The sequence below is a fragment of the Lygodium microphyllum genome, chromosome 2 (genome assembly GCF_053477565.2).
Source record: "Lygodium microphyllum isolate KBCC chromosome 2, Lygodium_microphyllum_v1.1.10, whole genome shotgun sequence".
NCBI classification, from domain to species: Eukaryota; Viridiplantae; Streptophyta; class Polypodiopsida; order Schizaeales; family Lygodiaceae; genus Lygodium; species Lygodium microphyllum.
The window spans coordinates 87430737-87455393 of record NC_141136.1 but is presented as its reverse complement, the minus strand read 5'-3'; the positions used below and the strand labels follow the sequence as shown (position 1 = coordinate 87455393).

The window sequence follows — 24657 nt, the reverse complement described above, 5'->3', positions numbered from 1 at the left end:
ATGGCATTGGGATGCTATCAAGGGTATCATGAGATACCTAAAGGGCACATCGACTATGTGTATATGTTATGGTGGCCAAGATATAAGAGTCGTGGGATACACTAACTTTGATTATGCAAGACATGTAGATAGTAGGAAGTCCATCTCTGGCTATATCTTCACCTTTTGCTAGCGGTGATGTTTCTTGGATATCCAGGGTGTAGATATCCATGGCCCTATCTACTACACAAAGGCAGAGTATATTGCAACCACTATGGCTTGCAAGGAGACTCTCTAGTTAGACTAGACCTTCATGGTGTTACTAATGTAGTCCCTACATTACATTTGAATTTTATAAGTACTATTCAGTTGGCCAAGAATCTAGTCTTCCATATGAAGAAAAAGCACATTGAGCTACGCTACCACTTTATTCGAGAGGTTGTTAAAGATAAGTCCATTAAGCTTATCAAGATCTCAACTAACCAAAACCCTGCAGATCTATTTACCAAAAGTCTCTCAACGGAGCATTTTGCCTTCCTTAGGAAGTTGATAGGCGTTGGATGAGATAACGTCTTTTCTTATCATATTGTACTTTATTACTTTTATATTTCTTATTCTCTCATTACTAGGAAAACATTCGCTTTTAAGTGGGAGGTTGTTAGGGGTAAAAGCATCTATGTCTAGCTGCCCGTATATTAGTTACACTAACACTACTCGCATACCCGCACACCTATACATTGTAGGTAGCAGACACCCATCATTGTCACTTCATTCTTTATTCTTTCAATGATATTCGAATTAAAAAAAAGCTAGTCACACATTGTGATTGTTGGAGTTTTCACATTTTGTATCTTTCATTCTTGCTCTTGCTCCTTCCACCATAGCTCTTTCTTCCACTCGCGTACTTCCACTTCAAGGCTCACCTCCCTTCAAATCAACTATTCTCAATCACGGCATTACAAGAAATAGAAAGAGAGGGAGAGAGAAGAGAAAAGAAGAGAAGAGAAGAGAAATAAAAATAGAAATAAAGGGGAGAGAGAGAGAGAGAGAGAGAGAGTCTACTACACAAATTCCCATTCTCCATCTACCTATCTTCTGACAAAGTTGTACAAGATTACCAAAATAAAGGAGTACATAATGGCACCCAAAAGGAGTACCTCCAATTCGAGTCATGAGATTTACCTTATATTGATAATTCCAACTACTACACAAGCAGTCCAAGTGCTTTGAGACTTTGTATCTTAAGCATAAGAGGAATTTGTGTATCTATAATTAGAGAATAATGTTTTGGAATGACATACGGAGATACCATAAAGAACCATTGAAGGTGACTTGTAAATAACAATTCATTATGAATTGATAAGGTTATAAAGGCTGTAGCAATAGCCATTGTTTAAGGAACCCCATAAAATACAACTACTAGAAACAACTATTAAATACTATGCTTCCCTTGAGGGGTTCATAACAAAAAGGTCATTAGGAAGAGGGAATAAACACATGATACTAAAGTAGATTCACAAATAGAAACTTGTGGTCCTACAACCTTTATACGTCAAAATGTTAAACAATGGTCTTTCAAGAAATTACACTCCATAGGAAAAATATGTTATGGAGTGTATCTCTCCTTGTAAATCATTCCAAAGATATATTGGCGTGTCGAATTATTTTATGAGATACCATGTCTTGGTAAAAGGAATGATTTCCAAGAAGTGGATCGGTTGTTTGCATTGTCATTTGTTTAAATTCTAAAAATTCTCCTAAGAAGGAGAGTTATACTCATTTCGAGGCTTATCAAGCAAGGATTTGATGCATGAGTGGATCACCTCCATGTAGCACCACAAAAAAGATACTAATAAAGGCAAGAGACCCAAAAGGACACTAGGTGATACACTGGCCAAAGGTCGAGTGGCGTGAAGGCCACCATAAAAGGCAAGTTTCGATCCTACAACTTATGAGTCAAGGACATTGTGGACACCTCATGTTGGGCCTAGGATGGAGACGTCCATGGCCTAACGTCTTTGGTTGTTGAAAGACCGTACTCTACATAGAGGGTGAATTATATGGATTGTGTCTACAAGAGTTGGGTATGAGTATCCAAGTACTTTGAATATTGTCTGTGTAAGGGACAAACACTGGATTGGCATTGCATCTTAAAGAAGGTGTGGATAAATACATTGTTGCTATTATTCTCTAAGGATTGTTTGACCGTGTCTTTGTGTTTGTACCTAAGTCAGGTAAATAAACCTTGTGCCTAGCAAATTAATTATGAAAATTGTTTTTATGTATGAATTAAATATGTTAGGTTATTAAACAATAAAAACAAGCCTGTCAAAAAAAGGACGAAGAAAAGGCCAATCCTCGATGGATCCATCCTGTGGCAGAGTGGCCTCAATAAGCCAAGAGCTTTTCCTCAAACCAATAGAATAGGAGAAAGTAGGGAGGGCTCAAACATAGCAAGTAGGGAGGGCCAAAACATTGGTTATTATAGAAGAATTATCTTAAAAACCAACCTCATGTAATTTTAGGGAAATAAGGTGAGACTTTGCCTTATGGGTAAAGGGGTCAACACGTGAGCTCCTCATTTTTTACCCTCTTTGAACCAAGTGTTATATAGGTCTGCTTCGGCCCGCTTAAATTTGCACAGGCAATCGCCATGACCAATGCTAAACAAAGTATTAGGTGACCTTACTATTATTTAAGAACCTTAATTTTAGATTAATCATCGTGGAAACGGGACAAACCTTTCCTTGCACGATAGGCTCAAGTGATCCTGAGCAATCAAGTCTGTGATATTCCAAGGGAGTTTCAGATAGCATCACCTAGGTCTAAACTACCAAAATCGTACTGTCAAGGGAGTGTTAGATAGGCATGTTACAAATCATACCCATTCTTAGCCATGTATACAAGAAGAATCCTTATCAAAAGCACACATACTCCCTCGAAAAAGGGACATCAACCAAGGGGTTTCCCCTTATGTGGCCCCAAACATAAACATGTGAACATTAGGATGCTCACACTTGCATGTGAATATGTATGTGGATGAGGTGGATGGAATCTTCTCAAAAGAACAAGGTCCCTATTAGATACACCTAGTCCAAGGTGCAAACCATAGCTCAAATTTTGAAGGCTGCAAAAGTATTTTCTTATGACGAAGAACAAATTTATTCCTACACTTCTTGAAAAGAACAAACTTGTTTTACATTACTAGCTCAAGTCGAGTACTCTCTTCTTGATTACCTTTCATCCATAAAACACATAAGATGATGTCTACATAGTGACTATATTGGTTTTCCTTAGGTTTCAAGTGTCACAAATAGATACCCGAAGAGAGATCCCTACAAGAAGAATGCTTAGAAACATTTGAAGGTCCATACGCCTCCATATGTTGTACATGGCTACAAACCCTGTCCTATGCAGACATGAATGGCTCAATCATGAGCCTTCTCTAGGCAAACAGGGCATTACTCGAACAAGCTTCCCATTTTGCATGAAGCTACCACCTTTGTAGGATCAACCTCCAAACAATTGTGCAAATTACCACACAATCAAATAGTCTCCACTATTATAGGACAATCAAGCAATCTCTAGATACATTGCTTTAAGTAACGGACAATCCATGCTATTGCCTTCCAGGTTCCAATAACTAAATTGATGTTCAACACAACCTAAGGAGCTCTAGCATGCCTGTAGGTACTTGCTTTGCAGAATGCAAATTCTGCTTGTATTTTCAATGCCCAACAAATGGCAAACTCTGTTTTCTTTTTGTGATGCAATTTCACAACAGTAAAAGTACCAGGCTGTGCCCCATACTAGTAGGTCAACCTTAGGGCTTTTAACTCAAGACCTCATCAAACTCACACGTTTTATCATTTGGACTACATGCTGCTGGTAACTCCTAAATTTGGAAGAACAAAGAATGAAAGGAGAGGGCACTCAGCCATGCTGATGATATTTATTATTCCCAGTCCCCCTTGTGTTTTTGGTAGAATGAAGGTTTGCAATGAGATTAATCATAAGATGCCTGAGAAAGCCCCGGAGACTGATCAATTCTCTTTCTCCATAATGCCAGGCCATTCAGACTGTTGGCTTGCCCAAGGTGGACCAATATTCCCCTACACATGATCACCTTCTTGCCAACTACATTCAACCAAAGGGGGTCTCACTGTTAATTAGGCAAATATGGGAGGCAGAATTATAAAACCCACATTATAACTAAAAGATCCACCAAAATGATGAGCTGGCCAGCCATGGACTCAATCTGACTGAGTGCCACAGTTGAGACTATTAAGGAAGAAGACAAAAAAGATTGGATTGGAGGTGTAACCCTAAAGGCAGATTGAGGTTAAACAAACAAGACCTGATGCTACTGAATGAGAGGAAGGAAGCCTGGTCACACATTTATCCTGTGTAACAGGTGAGACTCCAGGACTATGGATGCAAAGAAAAACCACCTGCTACCCTTTACCAAAACTAAGCAGTTCAAACATCACACTCATCAACCAGACAAGCAATGGAGCATCAACTGGAACATGAGTCAATCCCACACCTCTTTATCAACTGCCATCGTAATCACAACAAACTCCAGTGGTTACATGGTATAATGCTCCCCTTTCACCCACTCAGACTAAGCTGGAAGGAGATATTGCTAGGTGAAGCTTACAACATGCCCCCTCTTCTATAGGCATGTACACGAGGAGTTTACCTTCAGAATGTGTGGACTGACAGGAATGCTATGGTTTTCTCAGGTAAGGTAAAAATCTGTGGAGTCTAACATCTTAATGGGTGAGATCATTGCGCAGGAAGAAGCGAGGAGGGTTGTCAAACAAGTCAAAGTCTACCTATACAATAAAGAAAAGGAGGACATCCTGGAGCAAAAGGAGACAGAAGTTGCAGAGACACTGATCACTCTGCAGCATGCAACCCATGGCTCCATCGCTCCGAAGGTGCAAAGCAGCCCATCAGTGAGGCTCCCCAAATAGAGCAACAACTTACCAAGATAGCACGAACTCAATTTAGGTAGCTCACAGGTCTATTCTACAATAAGTATATGACATCGGTCTCAGCTCACATGCAATTTTCGAAAAGAATCTGTTGATACCTGCTGTGACCATGCCTGTACACTGGGCTCTGCACCCTGAGTACTGCTTATGGGGCTGTGTGCATCTTGAAACAAACAATGTCCCTTTTGCTTTATATATTTTCACTTCTAAGTTCATATTATGTAAAAAGGGTGCAGTTGCTGAACAAACTATGGTTGCCACCGACTGGCGATGCAGTGCCAGCTGCACTCCGTGTTACCAGCCAACCACACGCCTTCTTGACTGAAACTCAATCCCAAACAAACAACTATAGGCATTCTGCCTAGCTCCACAATAAATCACTAAGCTCACCTGATTTCTTCCTTGATCTATTTATCCTTTCAAAACACCAGTAGCAGGAAAACATGCGGCTACCTCAACAAATAAAAGCAGAAAATATTTATCTACCACTTCAGGATGCCCTATTCGTCACTTCAGATTGGTCACATGGCTGGTCAAGGCAGACCATGTGGATGGAACCAGCCACTCCCAAGCCGCAAACCAGCCAATGCTGCCAGTGAGACTACTGGTTGCACTCACCCACATGGTCAAGGCAGACCATGTGGATGGAACCAGCCACTCCCAAGCCGAACCAGCCAATGCTACCAGTGAGACTACTGGTTGCAGTCAGCTGCCACCAGATGCAGGAGTCAAAACACCTCTCGGATCTCAGCAGAGGCATGCACACCTCTGTTGCTGCCACAGACAACATGATTGTGGGTGCTCATGCCAGGCCAGGTGGTAGAGGCTTTCAATAACTCATGAGTCGGAGAGAGCCTCAACAGACAATATGCACGCCTGTCTGATGAGTTGCTACATTTCACAGCCCACCATGTCCAAGTGCGTAAGCCCATAGCTATATGACAACTGCAAATCCACACCTATGACTGGTACACTGCATTTGTGTCACCTTTGGAGCTATCCACTAAAGCAGGCGTCTCATTTATAAACGCTAAGCATTTTAGGCTTCGTTAAACTTCTTCAGAGGCTGTGGTGTTGCAAAAGAAAACAAAAAATTATTCAGGACATTAAAACATTGAGGTAAAACACAATAAATCAGGACCTAGACCTTTTGTTAAATCTTATATTTGCGAGAATACAATGTCTTTGGAAGAGCCTTTGTATATTTACAAATTGCTTGAAAAGACCTCAGCCAGCTGTAACAAAACTCAGCATACAGAGCGGACACAAAGTAAGCTTGCTTACAAACCTTACAATACAGACGGAAGACCTGTCATCCTAGACTTGAAAGCCTAATCTCACTTTGTCCTCCAATTTTACAGAATGGTATAGTGAAGCAGATGACAGACTTATAATCATGCAACCCACAATCCAGGAAGTTAAATAGAAGATTTCAACCAGACACACTGAGCCCTTCTCGAGAAGCAGACAATATTCTGACTGCTGCAGACAAACACAAAATTACCGAGACTTAGAAACTTTAAAAAACTGAGGATGGTTATACCAAAGATCCAATGTATAATATAAGTTCTCAGATTCATGTAGCGTAAGAAAGAGGGGTCTTTTCTTTCACAAGACAGCAGCACGCCAACAATCTGCTGACTAAAAATATAAATTATCTACCTTGTCCTCTCTGAAAAATAGATGCAAATGTACGTACCTTGTCTTGGACTTTCAGTCGCTAGAGCAGCTGCCACTTCTGCTGCTGCTTCTGCAGCTTCCCACTCAGCTTCAGCAACTTCAGCTGCCACGGCTGCTTCTTCAGCTACCCTGGCTGCTTCTTCAGCTGCAATGGCTGCTGCCTCTGCTTCTGCAACTGCCTGAGCAGCTAGCATTGCTGCCTCAGCTGCAGTCATCTTCCCCTGCCCATCTGCACCCAGGTCTACATTAGCACACCAACATAGTGAAATACATTTGAACATATATGGAACAAGGCTTGGAATGTACTTGCCTTCGCTTTCTTGCCAGCAATCTAGTATTTGAGTTTTTGCCTCAATATCCTGTCTTCGAGGCCGAAATTTCTCAGCCTTTTCATATTGAAAATCATTACCATAGCTCATTATGTAATTTCGTCTCATCTGAAAAGCAAGACCAGTTTGATCAGAAGGCAATACGAAAAGAACCTAACCATGCTGTGCATCTTAATCAAATTCCCCACTTGCCTTAATCAGCTTCCCTTGCTGAGTGAGAAATTTGAGCTTTTGCATCAGCATTCTTCGGAAGTTCAGCGGTACTGAATAGTGGTCCTGCTAATAATATTGCATTAATCTCTCTCTCTCTTTTTTTTCGTGAAGATAATTGAATTAAGTAGTAAATATTTACATCAGGCCATCAGGTCAGCAAAGAAAAAACAGACACCAATGAAAGTCAACAGGACTCTCACATAAAAATATCACACAGAAAGGACACTGGTGTGGAGCGAACAATATCCAGCCAAGGAGCAGCTATGTCACGAAGAACCAGATCAGCTGACACAATAAGGGAGATTTTCCATAACACTAAACCACAGACGTGGGCCACATGACCATGGATGCCCGATACTGAATCAAAAATAAAAGCATTCCGAGTACGCCAAATATGCCACAAGGCTGTCCATCTAAGGAAATGGAAGAGGCAAGAATAGTCTGAATGCAAATAAGACATAGAGGACATCTTTTCCATAATCCACCAATGAGCTGATATCCAGTGTTGAGTTGCTGAGGACCACACACGGGAAACAAAACTCCAAATCTGTCGTGCAACAGGGCAAGAGACAAAGAGATGAAGCAATGTCTCGTCACATGTAGTGCAGAATACACGACCACCAGAGATCTTGCGAAGATGACTCCAATTCATTGCTTGAATTTGTACTGTCCAAGAACTATTATCTGGAGGATGCAGATATGGAGCAGCCTTGTATTGATTACTCTCATACTCAAACTCTTGAATTACATTAAGCATAGAAGATGATGATGAAGATGCTTTTTCAATCAGCTTTCCGCAATGCTGATGTGACAGACACCATCAACAATTTGATCGTGTGAGCACGGTTGAATATGGAATTTTAAAGTGTTAGCCTTCTTTTGGGAAGGAGAAATCCTTAGCTGTGGTTGCACTGAAAGTCTTTGAAGTGGTTGTTCTAGAGCAGGAGTGTCAGATATCTGTTTTTGGGGAAGTAACAATGTCTTTTCCTTGATGTTCTGCACCTTAATTACTTTGGGAGGTAACAATTCTTTTTTCTTTATAGAAAAAATATCTAACTGCCATTCAAGGGCAGCTCAATCTCTGACCAATTCACACAATCACATAAAAACCTCTGTGTGATTTCATCCGACTTCATAATAATAGTCTGGCCTTTGTCTTGGGAGGAGTTCACTTCTTCCACTACCCTTCGTATAGCTAAAGACATATACCTAAACACCATCCTATATTGTATGGCAAGAAGAGCAGAAGACGCCTTCATTTGTAAACCCATAGTCCTAATGTGAAGCATTAGTAACTCTCGTAGGTATGGGTCATCTATGGCAATTACGAAATTGAGACGCAAGTCGAAGAAAATTGGGCCATTGAATAACGGTGAAACTGTTGCAGCTACTACCATATCATGGAGGCGAAGATGGCGAGTATCTAATACTGCAGCCATACATGAAGCTTTCAAACCATGATGAAACAAGGGAATAATCCCTATAGCTATGTAGCCTAAGTGAATATAAGGATAATCCTTTTTATTTTGATGTTTTTGGATTTTAGGATACACAAGTTATAGCAAATTAAGATGTTGATCCTCAGAGAGTGAATCTCCTACAGTGAGAATTCCCTGATCCTCAATATACATAGTTGAAGCTTTAAATTTGAAAATATGGTTCTCACCATATATGTGGAATGCACCTCTCTTGCAAAATCCACTGATCCTTTCTATGAAGAATTTGGCAATATTTCACCAGGGACGACCATCAATACATGGTGCCTACAGAAGAGCTAGCCTCAAAGTAGCCATATGCAAATTAACATCCAATAGAGCGGCTCCCCCCATCCTTTTAGGAGTAGTCACATGCTGCCACAAAATCCACACCTGGCCCAAACAATTTCCTTTCTTTTTCTACAACATGAATCGGATAGGCTGAACAAGTTCCAATAGAGACTTCTTAGTCCAAGGAAGCAACGGCAAAAAAAAAGAACTCTTCTTAGTCCAAGGAAGCAACGGCACCCTAAGTAATAGTATCAACAAGGGAAATCATGCGAGGAATAAATCCCATGGTGGACATTAGCTACAGTAAAAAAGACCAGCTAACATGATCAAATGCCTTTTCAATATCAAGCTAAAACATAACAGCCTGCTAGCTTGACGCTTTTGCATAATCAATCCCCAGTTGAACATTCAAAATGTTGTGCCTTATATTCCGACCCTTAATGAACCCGTATTGACGTGGATGAACCAAGTGCGGAAATACTTTCTGTAATCTTGGCAATGATTTTAGAGAAGATTTTATATAAAGAACCCATAACAGAAATGGGTCTCCATTGTTTCAAAGAGGTTGGAGAGGGAACCTTAGGCAACAATCGAATGACAGCAATCTTCCAGTCTGAAGGCATCATAGCAAAATTCCACACTTGCTGCCATAGGTGAGTTAATGAGTCCTTAAGCTGCTCAACATGGGCTGAAAACAGCTCATTAGGAAGCCCATCCCAACCAAGGCTTTTCCTTCGAGGCAAATGGGACAGCACATGTTCCACATCATCCTTTGAAATATCAGCCTCCATCAAATCAACCCATTTTGGCTTAACCTAGTTACTAACCAAATCACAAATGTATCGGCACGCAAAGTGAACAGTATCGGAAAGAATCTCTTATGGGCCCATTGATGATTTATAAAAGTCAATGCACATCTGAATGATGGAAGCAAGATCAATCACCATAACACCTTGCTCATCCAAACACACAATATTTTCCCAGGCGTATTTCTAGCATAAATGAGCAAAGAATTGATGGGATTGACAATTATTATCATGTAACGCTTCCGTTCTAACCAACAATTTGTATTTAGCATATTCCTCTTCTTGAAGAGATTGAACTTTGCATTTTAACCATTCAATGCATGTGAGCAAGTCATCAATGGTATCCCTTGACTAACACAGAGACAATGAGTGGGTCAACAAAGATTGCGACTGCTGCAATTCAACTCATAAAGAGGAAGCATGCTGAATACCATATTATCAGGACAACGCTCGTGCGTTATCCCTGAAAACAGCCCATCCTTCCATCCCTCCAAATAGGACCCTGGAGCTAAAAGAAGTAATCAATTGTTGAATACATTCCAAAAACTGATTTTGCAGCAGAAAAGATTGGTTGAAACAAAGAGGCAATCAAGCAAGAAAAGCCTTCAAAGCATAAACAGGTCTGTGGGTTAATTCCAAGACCAAAGAATAGTGGTCTGACAAGACATACTATCACTCCACCCAAATATCTGAAAAGAACGTTATGTATATCTAGACTGTGAAGGATGCATCCTGGACCATGTCCTGTTTCAAAGACACTACTGCCAAAGCATCCGAAGCCTGTCACTTAGGACCATACATGACCGAGTGCGATGAAGTCGTCTAATCCACTGATATGCATGTATTAAAATCACCCATAACAAAGCCTTGATGAGCCATGGCTAGGCAATGCGAGTCATACCAAAGTTGATGACATTCCTAAGTAATAGAAGGAGTATAAATGCCCACCAGCCACAAAACCTCTCCCTCATATAGGATTTCCAGAATCAAAAATCTGCCACGAGGGTCGTGAGAAACCAAAGGGGTTACAAGGAAGATCTGAACGGCCAACATAACTCTAGATTTATGTGGAGCGCGACAATTGAAAAAAACTGCATAATCCTATATACATAAGAAGATCCTACCAAACCATGTTGTTTATGCTCCACAGCAAAAAAACATCCCAATTTCCAGCTAACACAACTTTCCACAACCGATACTACTTACTGCCCGAAAAAATACCTTTTACATTTCATAAAGCAATTCTCATGAATAAATAGAAAAGAAAACTACTGAACCACCACTTTCCCTTTCCCTTTAACATCACTAGCTTTAGCTGCCTAAAATCTCTCCATCTCGCTTCGGATCACATCTACAAGATCTTCCCTATGCAAACTAGCAATCGAAGCACAAGAAGGAAATTGTTGTTGAGAACGGAAAACATCCCATGGCACAAGCCTCCCACGTGCATCAAAGTGCAAAGCAGAATCAGAAGCCCTTTTATCATCTGCACCAACAACTAGAACATGTGAAGATTGAGGTTTCATATAAAACCCCCTACCTCTGTGCTGAAAAGTCTTAGTAATAGGGTGTGAAGGTGGATGGGCAGGAGTCAAATGAGAATCATGTTTAGCATTACGTCTAACCACTATGACCCAAGAATCATCATGAGAGGGAAAATTCCAACCAACTAAAAGCGATGCACGCTCAATACCATCTTGGGAAACATCCTTAGTTCCATCATCATGTCCATGCTGGACAAGCGGCACAGAATTAGCTTCTGCTCTTGCATATCCATGTCAGGATCCATAGAACCATGCAATACCACGAAATTGTGTCTAGCAAATGTGCCCCATTTCAGCTCATAAACCAACAATTGCAACCCTAGAACCAGAAAATGAATTTTGGTCGTGCAACATTTCCCTATGTCCCAAAGCATACAAGCCCGGTTCCTATTGCGAGAGGCCAACCAAGGCTCCACTAACACCTCACCAAGGGTTCTCAAAACCAAAGGAAGAGGTCGCCAAATATATGCGGGAAAATCAACCACCTCCACCCAAATTAGATATGCCTGCCTGAGTAACTCCTGAAACTTTGCCATAGGCCTCCATGGGACCATATGTACTAGCTAGCCATCCATGAACAAAGGAATACGTTGCATAATTTGAGCATGCACTTCCGAGGAACGAAAAAGAACCTCAAAAAACCCCTTTGGTCCATCATAAATCTCTTCAACAAGAGGGGCCTGCACTTGCTCTGAAGCATCATCTTGACTCACCTCAACACTGACAAGCATGGACTGCAGCCAAGCACGGATCCAACTAATCAAAGGAGTCCTTCCCACAAAGTAAAAGATGGTTTCCCTCTCAAGGAAAACAGCAATCTGCTGTAAGACCAGGTCAGTTCCCATAACAGCAACCACACGGTCCTCATCCAGTAAAGAGCTTGGTTTACCCTCATTGGCATGAACATAGTCCGACATAAAATTGTTGGCAGTGTCCAACATACACAAAAGAGACCCATCACTCTGTAAACATGAAGCATGGACATAGTCCTTTGTTGGCAGTGTCCAATATACACAAAAGAGACCCATCACTCTGTGAACATGAAGCATGAGCATCTAGCTGACACAAATTCGGGGCACATAAAACTGGATCATCAACCGACATCTTACGACGTTTACCCATCTCATCCCCATCCATCAACTGCCCAGAATCTTCAGCTGACAAGTCACCATCCAATTCCGCCAAATCTTTGTCATCCCCATGCCCTCTATGCTGGTTGAGAAAGGCCATATCAATACCATTTGACACCTGCAGATTCACCATAACAGAACTTTATGCTTATTGCAAACTTTATTCTCAACCCTGACTGGCTATTTCAGAACTGAACAGAATCTGTCTCCTTCTTCAAGCCCTGCATGTAGACTGCACCTGTTATGCAGTCAAACTGTGAAGGACTGCACGTACGCAATTTCTGCAACCAAAACCCCCTCACGATGTACTTTCAAGCTCTTATGCACAGGTCGTGAGTCTGTGATCAGTCCTAAAATTTAGCAGGCTACCACACGATTATTGCAGATCCGTGAGGTCGCTGCCTGCAGTCCCTTCCCTACTGACTGCAGTTGACTGCAGTTCAGCCTAGGTCACGCGCAGCAAACTCTCTCTCTCTTAATATGACAACTGCTGTGAAAACAACAAACTCTCATGACGTCTGACCCTGGATGTGACGACTGCTGGATGCGAGAACAGCTGGATGTAGCCACTAACTCTGCACATGACGACTAACTCTGGAGACGCCTGACTGCCTGCACACTGCAGACGCCCAGGGGCAGCAGACGCAGTGCTGAAGACTGGCAGGGCAGCAGACAGAGTACACCCACCGAGGCTGGGTGCTAAGCACTTCAGGGACGACAGACGTGTAGGCCTGCAGCACGCTCCATCGCTGGCATCTCTCTCTCTCTCTCCCACAAGTAAGTGTTTATTAATGTATGGAAATATTTACATCAGGCCTTCAAGTTCAGGCCAACCAAATAGAGTGGTAACAACTCACACGAAACCATCAGGCTATGAGAACATCCTACTACATGAGCAAAAGCTCTAAAAACTATCAAGCATCAAAACCACAGGACCAAATGAAGGCGATGGTCGAGAGGGCACAACAGGAGTGAAACGAACAATATCACAGCCACCTCTCCAATAATGAGGCTAGCTGAAATCATAGAAGAAATCCTCCATAAAAGCAAGCCTCTCACTCGACCCACATGGCCACAGATATGGTATACCTAAGGCCCAATCAAATATAAAAGCATTTCTAGTTTGTTAGATGTGCCAAAGACCAATCCATCACATGAACTGAAAGAGGAAAGGCTGATGAAACTGCAATTGGGCCATGGAAGGCATCCTACTTACTAGGGCCCAAGAGCAAACAAGCATTCTCTAACCTATTAGCGAGGTCCACATTCTAGAAATGAAGTCCCAAACCTGTTTCGCAATTGGGCAAGAAATGAAAAGATGAACCAAGGTCTCATCACAAGTGGTACAAAATATACATTTTCCACGAGATATCTTCATGGCCCACAATGCGTTGCCCATGGGCAAACCCCCAATGAGAAGCCTCCAAAGGAGAACTTTCACTTGATAGGCAAGCTATGACTTCCACAAGTGAAGCATGCAATCAAGCCACTTAGTTGTGCTATCATGAACCGACCAAACTTTGTTGGCTTTCTCAATAATCCATCTCTTATCCTCTACAATTTTGTGATAGATCTAATTTTGTAGATAGATCTAATTAGCTGACCATTTTAGAAAATCATGTGGTTTCACAAAAGCCCAATCTCTAACCATGGCGATAAGGGTAAAAAAGCAGGCAATGGAGAGTCGCTCTGAAGCTAGTCCTCCATGGACAACCACAATGGCCTGTAACCTCTTGATATTCAAATGTACTGGAAAATATGACAGAAAGAATAAACCATCGCCCAAACCGGGATCACAACATCCTAGATAGCCTTCAAGCTCAACCTCGCTATCCTATTCAATTTAGTCCTTTGCAATATCTTGTTAGGCCAGTCAAACAGCTTGGATGTGGCTAAAATCTTTGCTTGCAAAGAATTTGCTTTCTTTTTTAAATTTGGAGGGCGCCATATAGTAAGCCAAAGAAACTCCTACCATGATGCAATCAAGTGTGTGATAAGAAATGACTTGGACATTCTCGATCAGCGGAATTCAAGATATTCCATCAGGAGGCTTGAAAAGTTATGTGCCCATGAGGAATACCAACATCCTCCATAAAAACCCTGACAATATCCATCCAAGGGTGATATTGAACACACAAAACCTATAAAAGGGCAAAGTTCAAAGCTGTCATGTGGATACTAACATCCAACAGACAATACCACTCACTCTTGATAAAGCCATGCTATCTCAGGTGGATTGACAACAAGGAAACTTTTTGAAGTCTATTTGCAATGATCTTAGCAAAAATTTTGTATAAGAAATCCATAACCGAAATGGGCCTTCACTACCTCAAAGTTTGAGGCGAGGAAATCATTGGAAGTTTGGCAACAGGAGAAGCACTGCTATCTTCTAGTCTGAGGGCAAGGAATCCAACTACCAAACCTACTCACAAAAACGGGCCAAAGGGTTCTTCAGCTAATCCACGTATGTGGAGAATAATCCATTAGGTAAGCCATCCCATCAAGGGCTTTTCTTGCGAGGTAGATGAGACAACACCTCCTCAACCTTTTGCTCAGTGATATCAGCCTCCATAAACTCATCCCCAGCCCATTCAGGTTTCACCTGGTCATGCACCATGCCCACAACATAATTGCATGTAGCACAAACTTCATCAATGAGAATTTACTGAGGCCCCAAGTTCAAAGATTTCTAATATTGGAGGTGTATCTATATTATAGAATGAGACTCGATGACCGCCACATTCTGCATAATATTTTGCCACACATCTCACCATCAATAGCGAGCTTATCTAGCAAAGAAAGCATCACATGGGTCACCAAAGCAAATAGCAAGGGATTGAGAGGGCTTTCCTAGTGCCTTGGGGCAGGGGGGGGGGGGGGGGGGGGGGGGGGGGGAGGGGGGGTGTGGAGAAGAGAGAGATCACATCAGTCACTCCCCCATTAAGCGTAATATGTGCCACTACACCAATGCTAAGAGTATCAATAAGAGATATGATTCGAGGCCCAAATCCCATGGCAAACATCAAGTGTCAAAGAAATGACCAAGTGATATGATCAAAAGCCTTTCCAATATCCACTTGAATCATAACAACCTATTGGTCAGAGGCTTTTTCATAGTCTATCCCTAATTGTACATTAAGAATATTGTGCATGATGTTGCGACCCTTGATAAAGCCATATTGTCTCAGGTGAATCAAGTATGGAAAAAATATAAGAAACCCATAACTGAAATGGGCCTCCACTGCTTTAAAGTTTGAGGCGAGGCAACCTTTTGAAGTTTGGCAACACGTGAAGCACTGCTATCTTCCAATCTGAGGGCATGGAACCCGACTACCAAACTTGTTCACAAAGACAGGCCAAAGGGTTCTTGAGCTAATCCACGTATGTGGAGAATAATTCATTCGATAAGTCATCCCATCTAGGGCTTCTCTAAAGATGTAGATGAGACAACACCTCCTCAACCTCCTCCTCAATGATATCATCCTCCATAAACTTGGCCCATTTAGGTTTTACCTGATCATGCACCATGCCCAGAACATAATTGTAGGCAACGCAAACCACATCAATGAGAATTACTTGAGGCCCTAACAAAGATTTCTAATACTGGAAACACGTCTATATTATAGAACGAGACTCAATGACCACCACATTCTGCATATCCAACAAGTGCACAATATTCTCCCGCGCATAATTTTGGCAAAGCCTAGCATAAGACTTATAAGTTTGACAATTACTATCATATAGGACATCCCAACGGGCCAACAATTTATCTTTTGCATCCTACTCATCTTGAAGAGCCTTGACTTTGCATTTCAAACATTCAAAGTGGGTGGTTAGCTTATCAAATACATCCATGGCTCTTTGCATAATAGTGATAAATTGTTCCAATAGGGATTGCAAATGCTGTAATTCAGCATTGAATGCAAATACCTGCTGAATCTTGTAAGCTCTAGACAAAACCCGTGCATTACTCCGAAAGGACATGCTTCCAACCCCTCAAAAAGGGCTTGTCTACCAAACGAAACTATCAATTGCAGTATGTATTCCAAGAACTGATTTTCCAAGAGGAAAGACTAATTGAATCTCAAAGGCATATGCCCTAGCTAGGCCTTGAAAGCATCCACCACGTGATGAATCCTTTCCGAGACGAGGAAAATGGTCGGGTAGGACATGCTATGTCTCCACCCACATATTAAGAACTGCCAAAAGGAAAGAACCACTCTCACAAATGTACATCCTATCCAATCTAGCCCAAGTTCAAACATGTTGAAGAGAACGAAAGGTAAGCCTTAAATCTGAAGGATGGAGCTAGGACCACATGTCTTGTTTCAAGGACGCGGCTGTCAAAGCATTTCATGTCTATCTTTCAAGACCATCCATCACAGAATGAGGTGAAGTTGCCTATTCTATAAGCTTGCAAGGATTAATGTCACCCAATATGAACCCTTGGTGGACCAAAGCAAGACATTGCAACTCCAACCACAACTACCAACAATCCTGAGGTGTATTGGAGGCACCTACCCCTACCAGCCAAAGAGCCTTCCCCTCATATATAAACTCCACAATCATAAACTTGCCTCGAGCATCCTAGGGAATCAAAGAAGATTATAGGAAGGAGCAAACAGCAAACAAGACCCAAAATCTACTAGGTGCTCGAACATTGTAAAGTCCTTGCATACATAAGTGGAACCACCCATAGCACGTTGCATGTGCTACACTACACATAATACATCTCACTTACCAGCATAGATAGCCTTCCATAGTCTATACATTTTACTTCTAGACAAGACACCTTGAACATTCCATAATGTTTTTCTCATGACAAAATGGACGACAAAAACTATTGTGTTTTCACATTTGGATCTGCATTTTTACAAGACTGAGATGGCTCCATTTCACCTCGAACGAGTGCCAGAAATTGGAAGCTCCAAGACTTGGATTTTTTAGGGCTGAAGATGAATTTCAACTAAATTCAAGTAGCAGACCAGCCAACCGTTGAATTTGGGGCATTTCCATCGTCTATGAAGTGGGTGAAGGCCAAATAAGTGCCCGAATCGAGGGGAAAATCAAATTGAAGACTTGCTGGTCACTTTGGACAACAAGGGGAGTTTGGATTGAGAAGGGGATCGGGAAAATCCCATTGTTAATCAACTTTTTCTTCAATAAAGGGGCGCAATTTTGGGGCCAATCGGGTGTGCATTGTCCAAGATCAATAGGTAAATTTGTATTTTCAGATTTGCATTAATTGTTTGCTGCTGTCATTAAGTTGTAATCAGGGATTTACCACCCATCCACGGAAGGAAGGCTGGTTAGAGATTTCTTATCCCTATCAAGAAATCTATTGAGTAGATAAAAAGATTCACCCCAAGCTAGGGGACATAACAAACATCATCCAACATAGCAAGATCAAGGCCAATGTTAGTATCAAACTTGATGCAACCTCCACCTTGGATTTTGACCAAGGAGTTATTTCCACAATGGACATGCCCAACTACAAGGGTTTACGTTTTAAAAAAGTCCTCAATGGGGGTCGCGTGATGTGGGGCTCGATTATCCACAATCCAAGCAACCAAAGAGCTACTCAGTTGAGTAGAGTGGGACTCTGCAGAGTCACCTTGTCGGGAAGGAAACCATGAATGTTGATCAAGCCCTCAACCTCGAATCCCTACGAAAACCGGATGGGCCTAAGGACAAAAGACCATCGATGGTCCAAAAGACCAATCAAACATGCTTGTACACTTGAGAACGGCGCCAATTGTGATGGCTAACCGAAGTTTGTGCGGACCTGAGATCTCCACTACCCCTGATTTTGTTGATTACCACCACCCTATCTCCCTTGTTTTTGGGCAACCCTAAGATTGAGAGGTGGGGATGTCCTTTGAGTTTTGGTTCTATGTCTCTAGACTTTGAGCACCACTCATCATCAAATGACCAATGTTAGTAGTATCTATTTTTCTTTGGCACATTCTACCACCCTAGTTTGAGAGAAGACTGTGTGTTCTATTGTGAAAGAGCTGAGCATAACGCAATAGCTAACATTAAGATTCATAAAATATGAGCATAATCGACTGTGAAATCACTTGTTGAATGAAATTGAAATATTACTTTGGGAGTTTATTCAAGAAAACTATGACTTGGTCATGAAGGGACTTACAAGCCATTGCAATGGAAAACTCAACGAGAGCCGAGTTTCAATCAACTTGACTTGAGCAATCTAGAATCTTGAATTCTTGGAACTCATGGTCAAGCATAGAAACAGGGGACGCCTGTCCTAGGTCCCCCAGGATTCCAAAATGTCGTCCTGAGAGAGGACGTCTATGCGGGATGTGGAGGCGAAACGGGGGATGTTCCCTTTTGGCAATGTCACAAGGGGACGACGGTCATCCTTCCATCTTGGGGACAAATTGCATGTCAGGGATGGGACTCTCAAGAGATGGACAGTCATCGTCTCCCACTTTTCGGTCTTCTTTCTCTCCCCTGTCTTTGAAATATCCCTCCTTGCCTAACTCGCGATCAACTCCCACCTGCCTTTCGACTCCAACACTTGTTCCAACCCCCACTCATCTCCGCAGCCCGCTTCTCAACCGCCTCTTGCTCATCTTCATCTTCAGCTTCTTCTTCTTCTTTCTCACTTGTCTCCTCCTCATCATCATCATCATCTGATCATCACATTCTTCTTCTTCTTAGTTCTTGCAACTTGGGCACCCTACACCGAGCACCCACAGGCAAAAACTAAGCAACCAATAGTCAATTGCTTTGCTTGGTACCCGTCACTCGTGCGTGCCCATGTATTCGGCTACCGCCTTGTGTTGCACAACACTCGTCTCCGCAGAGCTTCTTCACAACTGGGCCATCGAGCCAGAGGAAGAGGCATACGATCCAACACATGGTCGTGGTGGGACAAGATAAATGATGAACACCCATCAAGCGGAGACAAATCACGTGCTTGGTCGTACAAGTTGTGTCGGTACCAATGTACAAGTGGCGCAAATAAAGTAAGGGCTCATTTATTGCACAAGCCAAGATTGCAGATGCAATATTGTCCCAATGTCACACCAAAGAAGAGAAGGAAGCTTCTAGAGCATGTGGCTGACAAGAGGCTCTATTTGCATCGAGGGTTGCATAAGTGGTGGTCAATCCAACTACACTTGCGACGGCAACGGCAGTAGCAATAGCTAATAGGCCTAGAGTTTCATCTACCATAGGGAGCATGGCCTCTGCACCACATAGAGTTGTTGGATTAAGTTCATATTCGTCATCCAACACCTTTATCCTTGACCATTAGATATTAAACTACTCTCGAGGAAAGTTGGGACAAAATCAAAAAAGAAGAGACAGATTCAATCGCATTTCTTCTACCACGACTGTATTGCCTTTCATACAACCAGGTTTTGGCAAATTGACATGCTTGATTCTTTACTATTTACATTTTTTCCCTTAAATAATATAATTTTCAAACTTATAACTTGGTTATAAACTTATAAGAACTTACAACTTAAATTAAATTCTAAAATCATGTTATCATGACAATTAGTGTTTATTAATTTATGTCCCTAGGTAGGAGTACTTTAGAGCCATGTTGAAGAAGGTTGGAGAGTATGGGCCTAACTACGTGTCCCCCTCTTCTAAAACTTTACGCACTACCTTACTTAATAAAAAAAGCATATTGTGGAGCAAGCTGCAACAAACATAAAGAGAGAAGAATGGTATCACACTTATCACTGATAGGTGGAGTGACACGAGAAAGAAGTTAATCCATGGCATTGTAGCTTACTCTCGAGAGAAGATGTCTTATATGTCATCCCATGATGCTTCAGGGACTGGAAAGTCCACGGATCAGCTTGCAGCAAAGTGGATCTCTGCTACTGAGATTGTTGGGCCACATTTGCTGATCAGTTTTGTGGCTAATATTGAACCCACAAATAGAGCAGCTGCTGCCATTGTTCAGGGAGTGTACAAGCATATCACATTTTCTAATTACATGGCGCATTTCTTGAACAATCTTTTGAAGGATATTAATAAGTTATCATGGGTCCATCCTATGATACAAAATGCAAGTCAAATGGTTATTTTTATTTTAAATCACCAATACCTTTGCTATGAGTTTATAAAAAGGTCAAGAAAGATGTTGTTAAAGTATTTAGACACACACTTTACCTACGACTTTTTATTGTTGGGACGCCTCAGAGAGTGCATGGGTACAGTGAGACAATAGTTTGTCAGTGATGAGTTTAGTACAACTTTTTATTGTTGGGACGCCTCAGAGAGTGGGCCTGACATATAGGGAAAATGCAGAGCAATGAATTTTGGGATAATGTAAAAAATTATAATGCAATGGTTATGCCTATTGTACACTCGTTAAGATTCATTAATGGTATGCAACCATGTATTGGTAAAGTGTACGAGGCAATGGATAGGATGATTGAGAAGTTAAAAAATTTAGTGCCAACAAGAGTATAATAAAAGACAAGACAAGACTAGATACCATGACTAGACAAGAACTAGAACTAAAACTCAAAGTTACTTACTTGGAGGTCTCGACTCCTTGAGCTTCTAAGATTGGCATTGGCAAGACTAAGGAGCTTTATGGTGAGCCCCTCCTTTTATAGGTGTTGGAGGACGGCTAAAGATCTTCTAGAATGTTCCACGATAACATCATCAATGATGCAAGCGATGACATGGCATATCCTCTAGAAGATTCTATGATGGCATGGTAAGGATGGGTTCGCATGGTTGGCTTGAGGATGTCCCGTTAAGGGTACACTCGCATGGGGTGTGGATTCATATGGCATGAGCAAGAATTAATCCATACACTTGATCATGACATATCCGTGATATCACCCCCTCCTCTAGCGACGAGTTCCACAAGGAGCAACTTGGTGGTTTGGTCCAAGTTTCATTGGATTTCTCTTATGAAATTCTTTAACTTTGAGAGGTGCTCTTTGGAGATATTCTACAAGTTTCCAAGTGCAATCATTGGTGTTATATCCTTTCCAATAAAGAAAGGTATTCCAGTCGACCTCGAGAGATCCTCAAGTCTAAGACATGCTCGACCTCAAATTCTTCATGATCTTCAATCTCAATAGGTGGTGGGGGATTAAATCTCTCCCCCCTCAGTGGTGAGCTATGGTATGGCGCAAGCAAAGAAACATGGAAGACTAGGTGAATCTTCATGGTGTTGGGGAGTTGGAGTCGGTAAGCAATTGGGTTGATCTTGGCTACAATAGTGAAGGGCCCAAATCTCTGGTGGTCTAGCTTGGTGAAGGGCCTTGTTATCTAGAGGTTATACCTGAGCAACCATACTTTATCACCGACTTTGTATGCTGGATATTGCAGACGATACTGATCTGCATAGTGCTTGTGTTGATTCTGAGCCTTTTGGATTTGTTGCTTGAGTTCTTGGTGTATATCTACTAGGTGTTGAGCTTTATCTTGCATGGGAGGGTTATTTACTTGATTGGAGAGATGTACATCCATCCTTAGATGATGGTAGCCATAGCTTGCAAAGAAAGGAGTTTGCTTCGTAGATGCATGGATATTATTATTATAAGCAAACTTTGCAAAGGACAAGAGCTCAAACCAATCATTATGATGGTAGTTGATGGTGCAGCAGAGATATTATTCCAAGACTTGATTTACCCGTTCTTGTTGACCATCAGTCTGTGGATGATTAGCCATGATAACTTAACTTCGACTCCAAGGAGATTGCAAAGACTCTTCCAAAAACTAGATATGAATTGGGGACCCCGATCGTTGATGATGTCGCCTGGAAGTCCATGTAATTTGAAAATGTATCCAAGGAAGAGTCTAGCGGTAGCTGTGCCTGTGATGGTGGTCTTGGTGGTAGGGTTGAAATGTGTCATTTTTGTGAATCTATCTACCACAACAAGAATAGAGTCATATTTGTCTGATTTGGGAAGGTCTATCATGAAATCCATGGACACAGAAGACCAACCCCACTGAAATGGGCAAGAATTGCAAGAGGCCATGTGGTTTGTGACGAGGTACCTTGGCCCTATTGCATGTATCACATGATTTTATATATTCCTTAACTTCTTTCCACATCTAGGGCCACCAAAAATCTCTTGAAATAATCTTTAAGGTCTTATTAACTCCAAAGTGTCTTACTACTAGGGTGTCATGGGGTTGTTAGAGAACCTGGAGTCTCAACTTTCCTAGAGGGATGTAAAGTAGATCCTTGTAGTATAACAATCCATTAGTTTCTTGAAACTCACAAACGTCATTTCCTTTTGCCTCTTGATTTTTTCTCTTGATATTGTTGACCAAATCATCACGCAGCAGGGCTTCATGGATTAACTAGATCAAGGTAGGGTCATCTTGGTGACAACTGGAGATGGCTACTAGCTGGATGTGCTCTGGATTTAATATTGCTAGTTGTTGATCAAAAGCTTCTTCTCCCTTCTTAGGTGCCAAGTAGGATCTTCTTGATAAAGCATCTAATTGGCATTGTTGGCATCCTGGGCGATAGGTGATGACAAAGTCAAACCTACATTAGAAGTTACTCCAGCAGGATTGTCTTGGATTGAGGATGCGGATTGTCACAAAGTATTCTAGATTTTTATATCTGTATAGACAATAACTTTATAGCCTCCACCCTCTAGATGATGACGCCAAGTATCAAAGGCATCTACAAAGGCAAGGAGTTCTTTGTCATGGATTTCATAGTTTATCTCTGAAGGAGGGAAGAACTTCCTTGAGTGGAATACCACTGGATGCATATGACCATCATTTCCTTGCTAGGACAAGATGGCTCCTAAGGCATAGTCTTATGCATCAATCAAGGTTGTCTCCGTATGTAATACTGACTAATCCATACGGTAGGATCCGTACGGTACGGTACGGTACGTATCCGTACAATTTAGTACAAAAAATAGGCACTTTTTGGCCACTCTCCTTCAAGTCTACAACTTTCTGTTTTTCTTTATTCTTTCTTTTTTTTTCTTCTTTCTTTCTTATTTCTTCCCCAAGCCTCTCTCTCTCTCTCTCTCTCTCTCTCTCTCTCTCTCTCTAGAGCCTATTTCTCTCTCTCAACCATAGTTGCACTAGTACCACGTACGAAAGGTTTGATACTATACCATACTTTAGGTACCATACCTTACATATTAGTACCATAAGGTACCAACTTAATGGATGCATCTTTCCCATTCGAACTGCACCTTGGGACGAGCTAAATGCTCCTTATATTAATATGATTCTCCCATGAGATTAGGTTATTTGAGATTCAAACAATTTCTCTCAACCTTATCTCTCTCAAGCCCACACTTCTCTTATTTGTATGATCATGCATGTATGATGTATCCACTCCCATCTATGTAGTTATAAGTTGTAGGTAGCACTAGCGCATGTTGCACATGCAGCATTAGGTTTTGGCATGTTGTCCTCAAGTACTCATCTTATATACTCTAATAGTATTGCTATTTAGACTTGAAAAATCTATTCTATTATCTTTAGTCTAAAATAATCAAGTTATTTTTTTTCTTACTAATATCATACTGTACCTTATAAAATCTTAAGATACCATTTAGTACCGTATTTTATCATACCATATTGTATCATACCTTTCATATCTGACAACTATGGCATCAATCTCCAAGAAAAAGGGCTTGGTAGAATCTGGATGGACTAGGATTGGGGCAGTGGTGAAATCGGTCTTCAGGGTCTGGAAGGCCTTCTCGGCTTCTAAGGTCCATGAGAACTTTGAGTTTCCTATGAGTCTGGTGAGTGGTGTGACTATCTTTGAGTAATCCTTGATAAATTTCTTGTAGAAGCTGGCAAAGCGAAGGAAACATTGGACATCATCGACACATGTGGGTGTCTGGGATCTTCTTGGGGTCCATGAAGATTTCTCTCTGGGACACATTGTACCCCAAGATTTTCACTTCTATTTGATGGAAAAAACACCTCTCAAGTTTTGCATATAGTCCTTTTTCTCAGAGCTTTTCCAAAACTAATTTTACATGGTGTCCAACCTCCTTTGGATCTTTTGAGAATATCAAGATATTATCCAAGTATATAACTACAAAATTATCTAGATGCTCTTGGAAGATATCATTCATCATATGCTGAAATACTGCAAGAGCATTGTTGGGACCAAAGGGCATAACAACATACTCTAAGTGACCATACCTTGTGCCGAAGGTTGTCTTTCATTCGTCTTCTTCTCTAATCCATACAAGATTATAAGCCCCT

General features: G+C 41.5%; 1 protein-coding gene across 2 annotated transcripts in view; it reads right to left on the bottom strand.

Moving 5' to 3' along the window:
- Positions 1 to 6111: 6111 nt before the first annotated feature.
- LOC148039984 (telomere repeat-binding factor 1-like) overlaps positions 6112 to 24657 on the bottom strand; it is a 111027-nt gene continuing 92481 nt past the window's right edge. The window contains exons 4-7 of one of the 2 annotated variants that reach the window (XM_087695548.1): positions 7181 to 7264; positions 6970 to 7096; positions 6679 to 6888; positions 6112 to 6458 (exon numbers count right to left, since the gene is read on the bottom strand). In XM_087695548.1, coding sequence (XP_087551674.1) covers positions 6412 to 6458; positions 6679 to 6888; positions 6970 to 7096; positions 7181 to 7264 — 468 coding nt within the window. In that variant the 3' untranslated portion in view covers positions 6112 to 6411. Of the gene's footprint in view, positions 6462 to 6678; positions 6889 to 6969; positions 7097 to 7180; positions 7265 to 24657 lie in introns of both variants that reach the window. The other variant, XM_087695540.1, reaches the window with a different exon arrangement.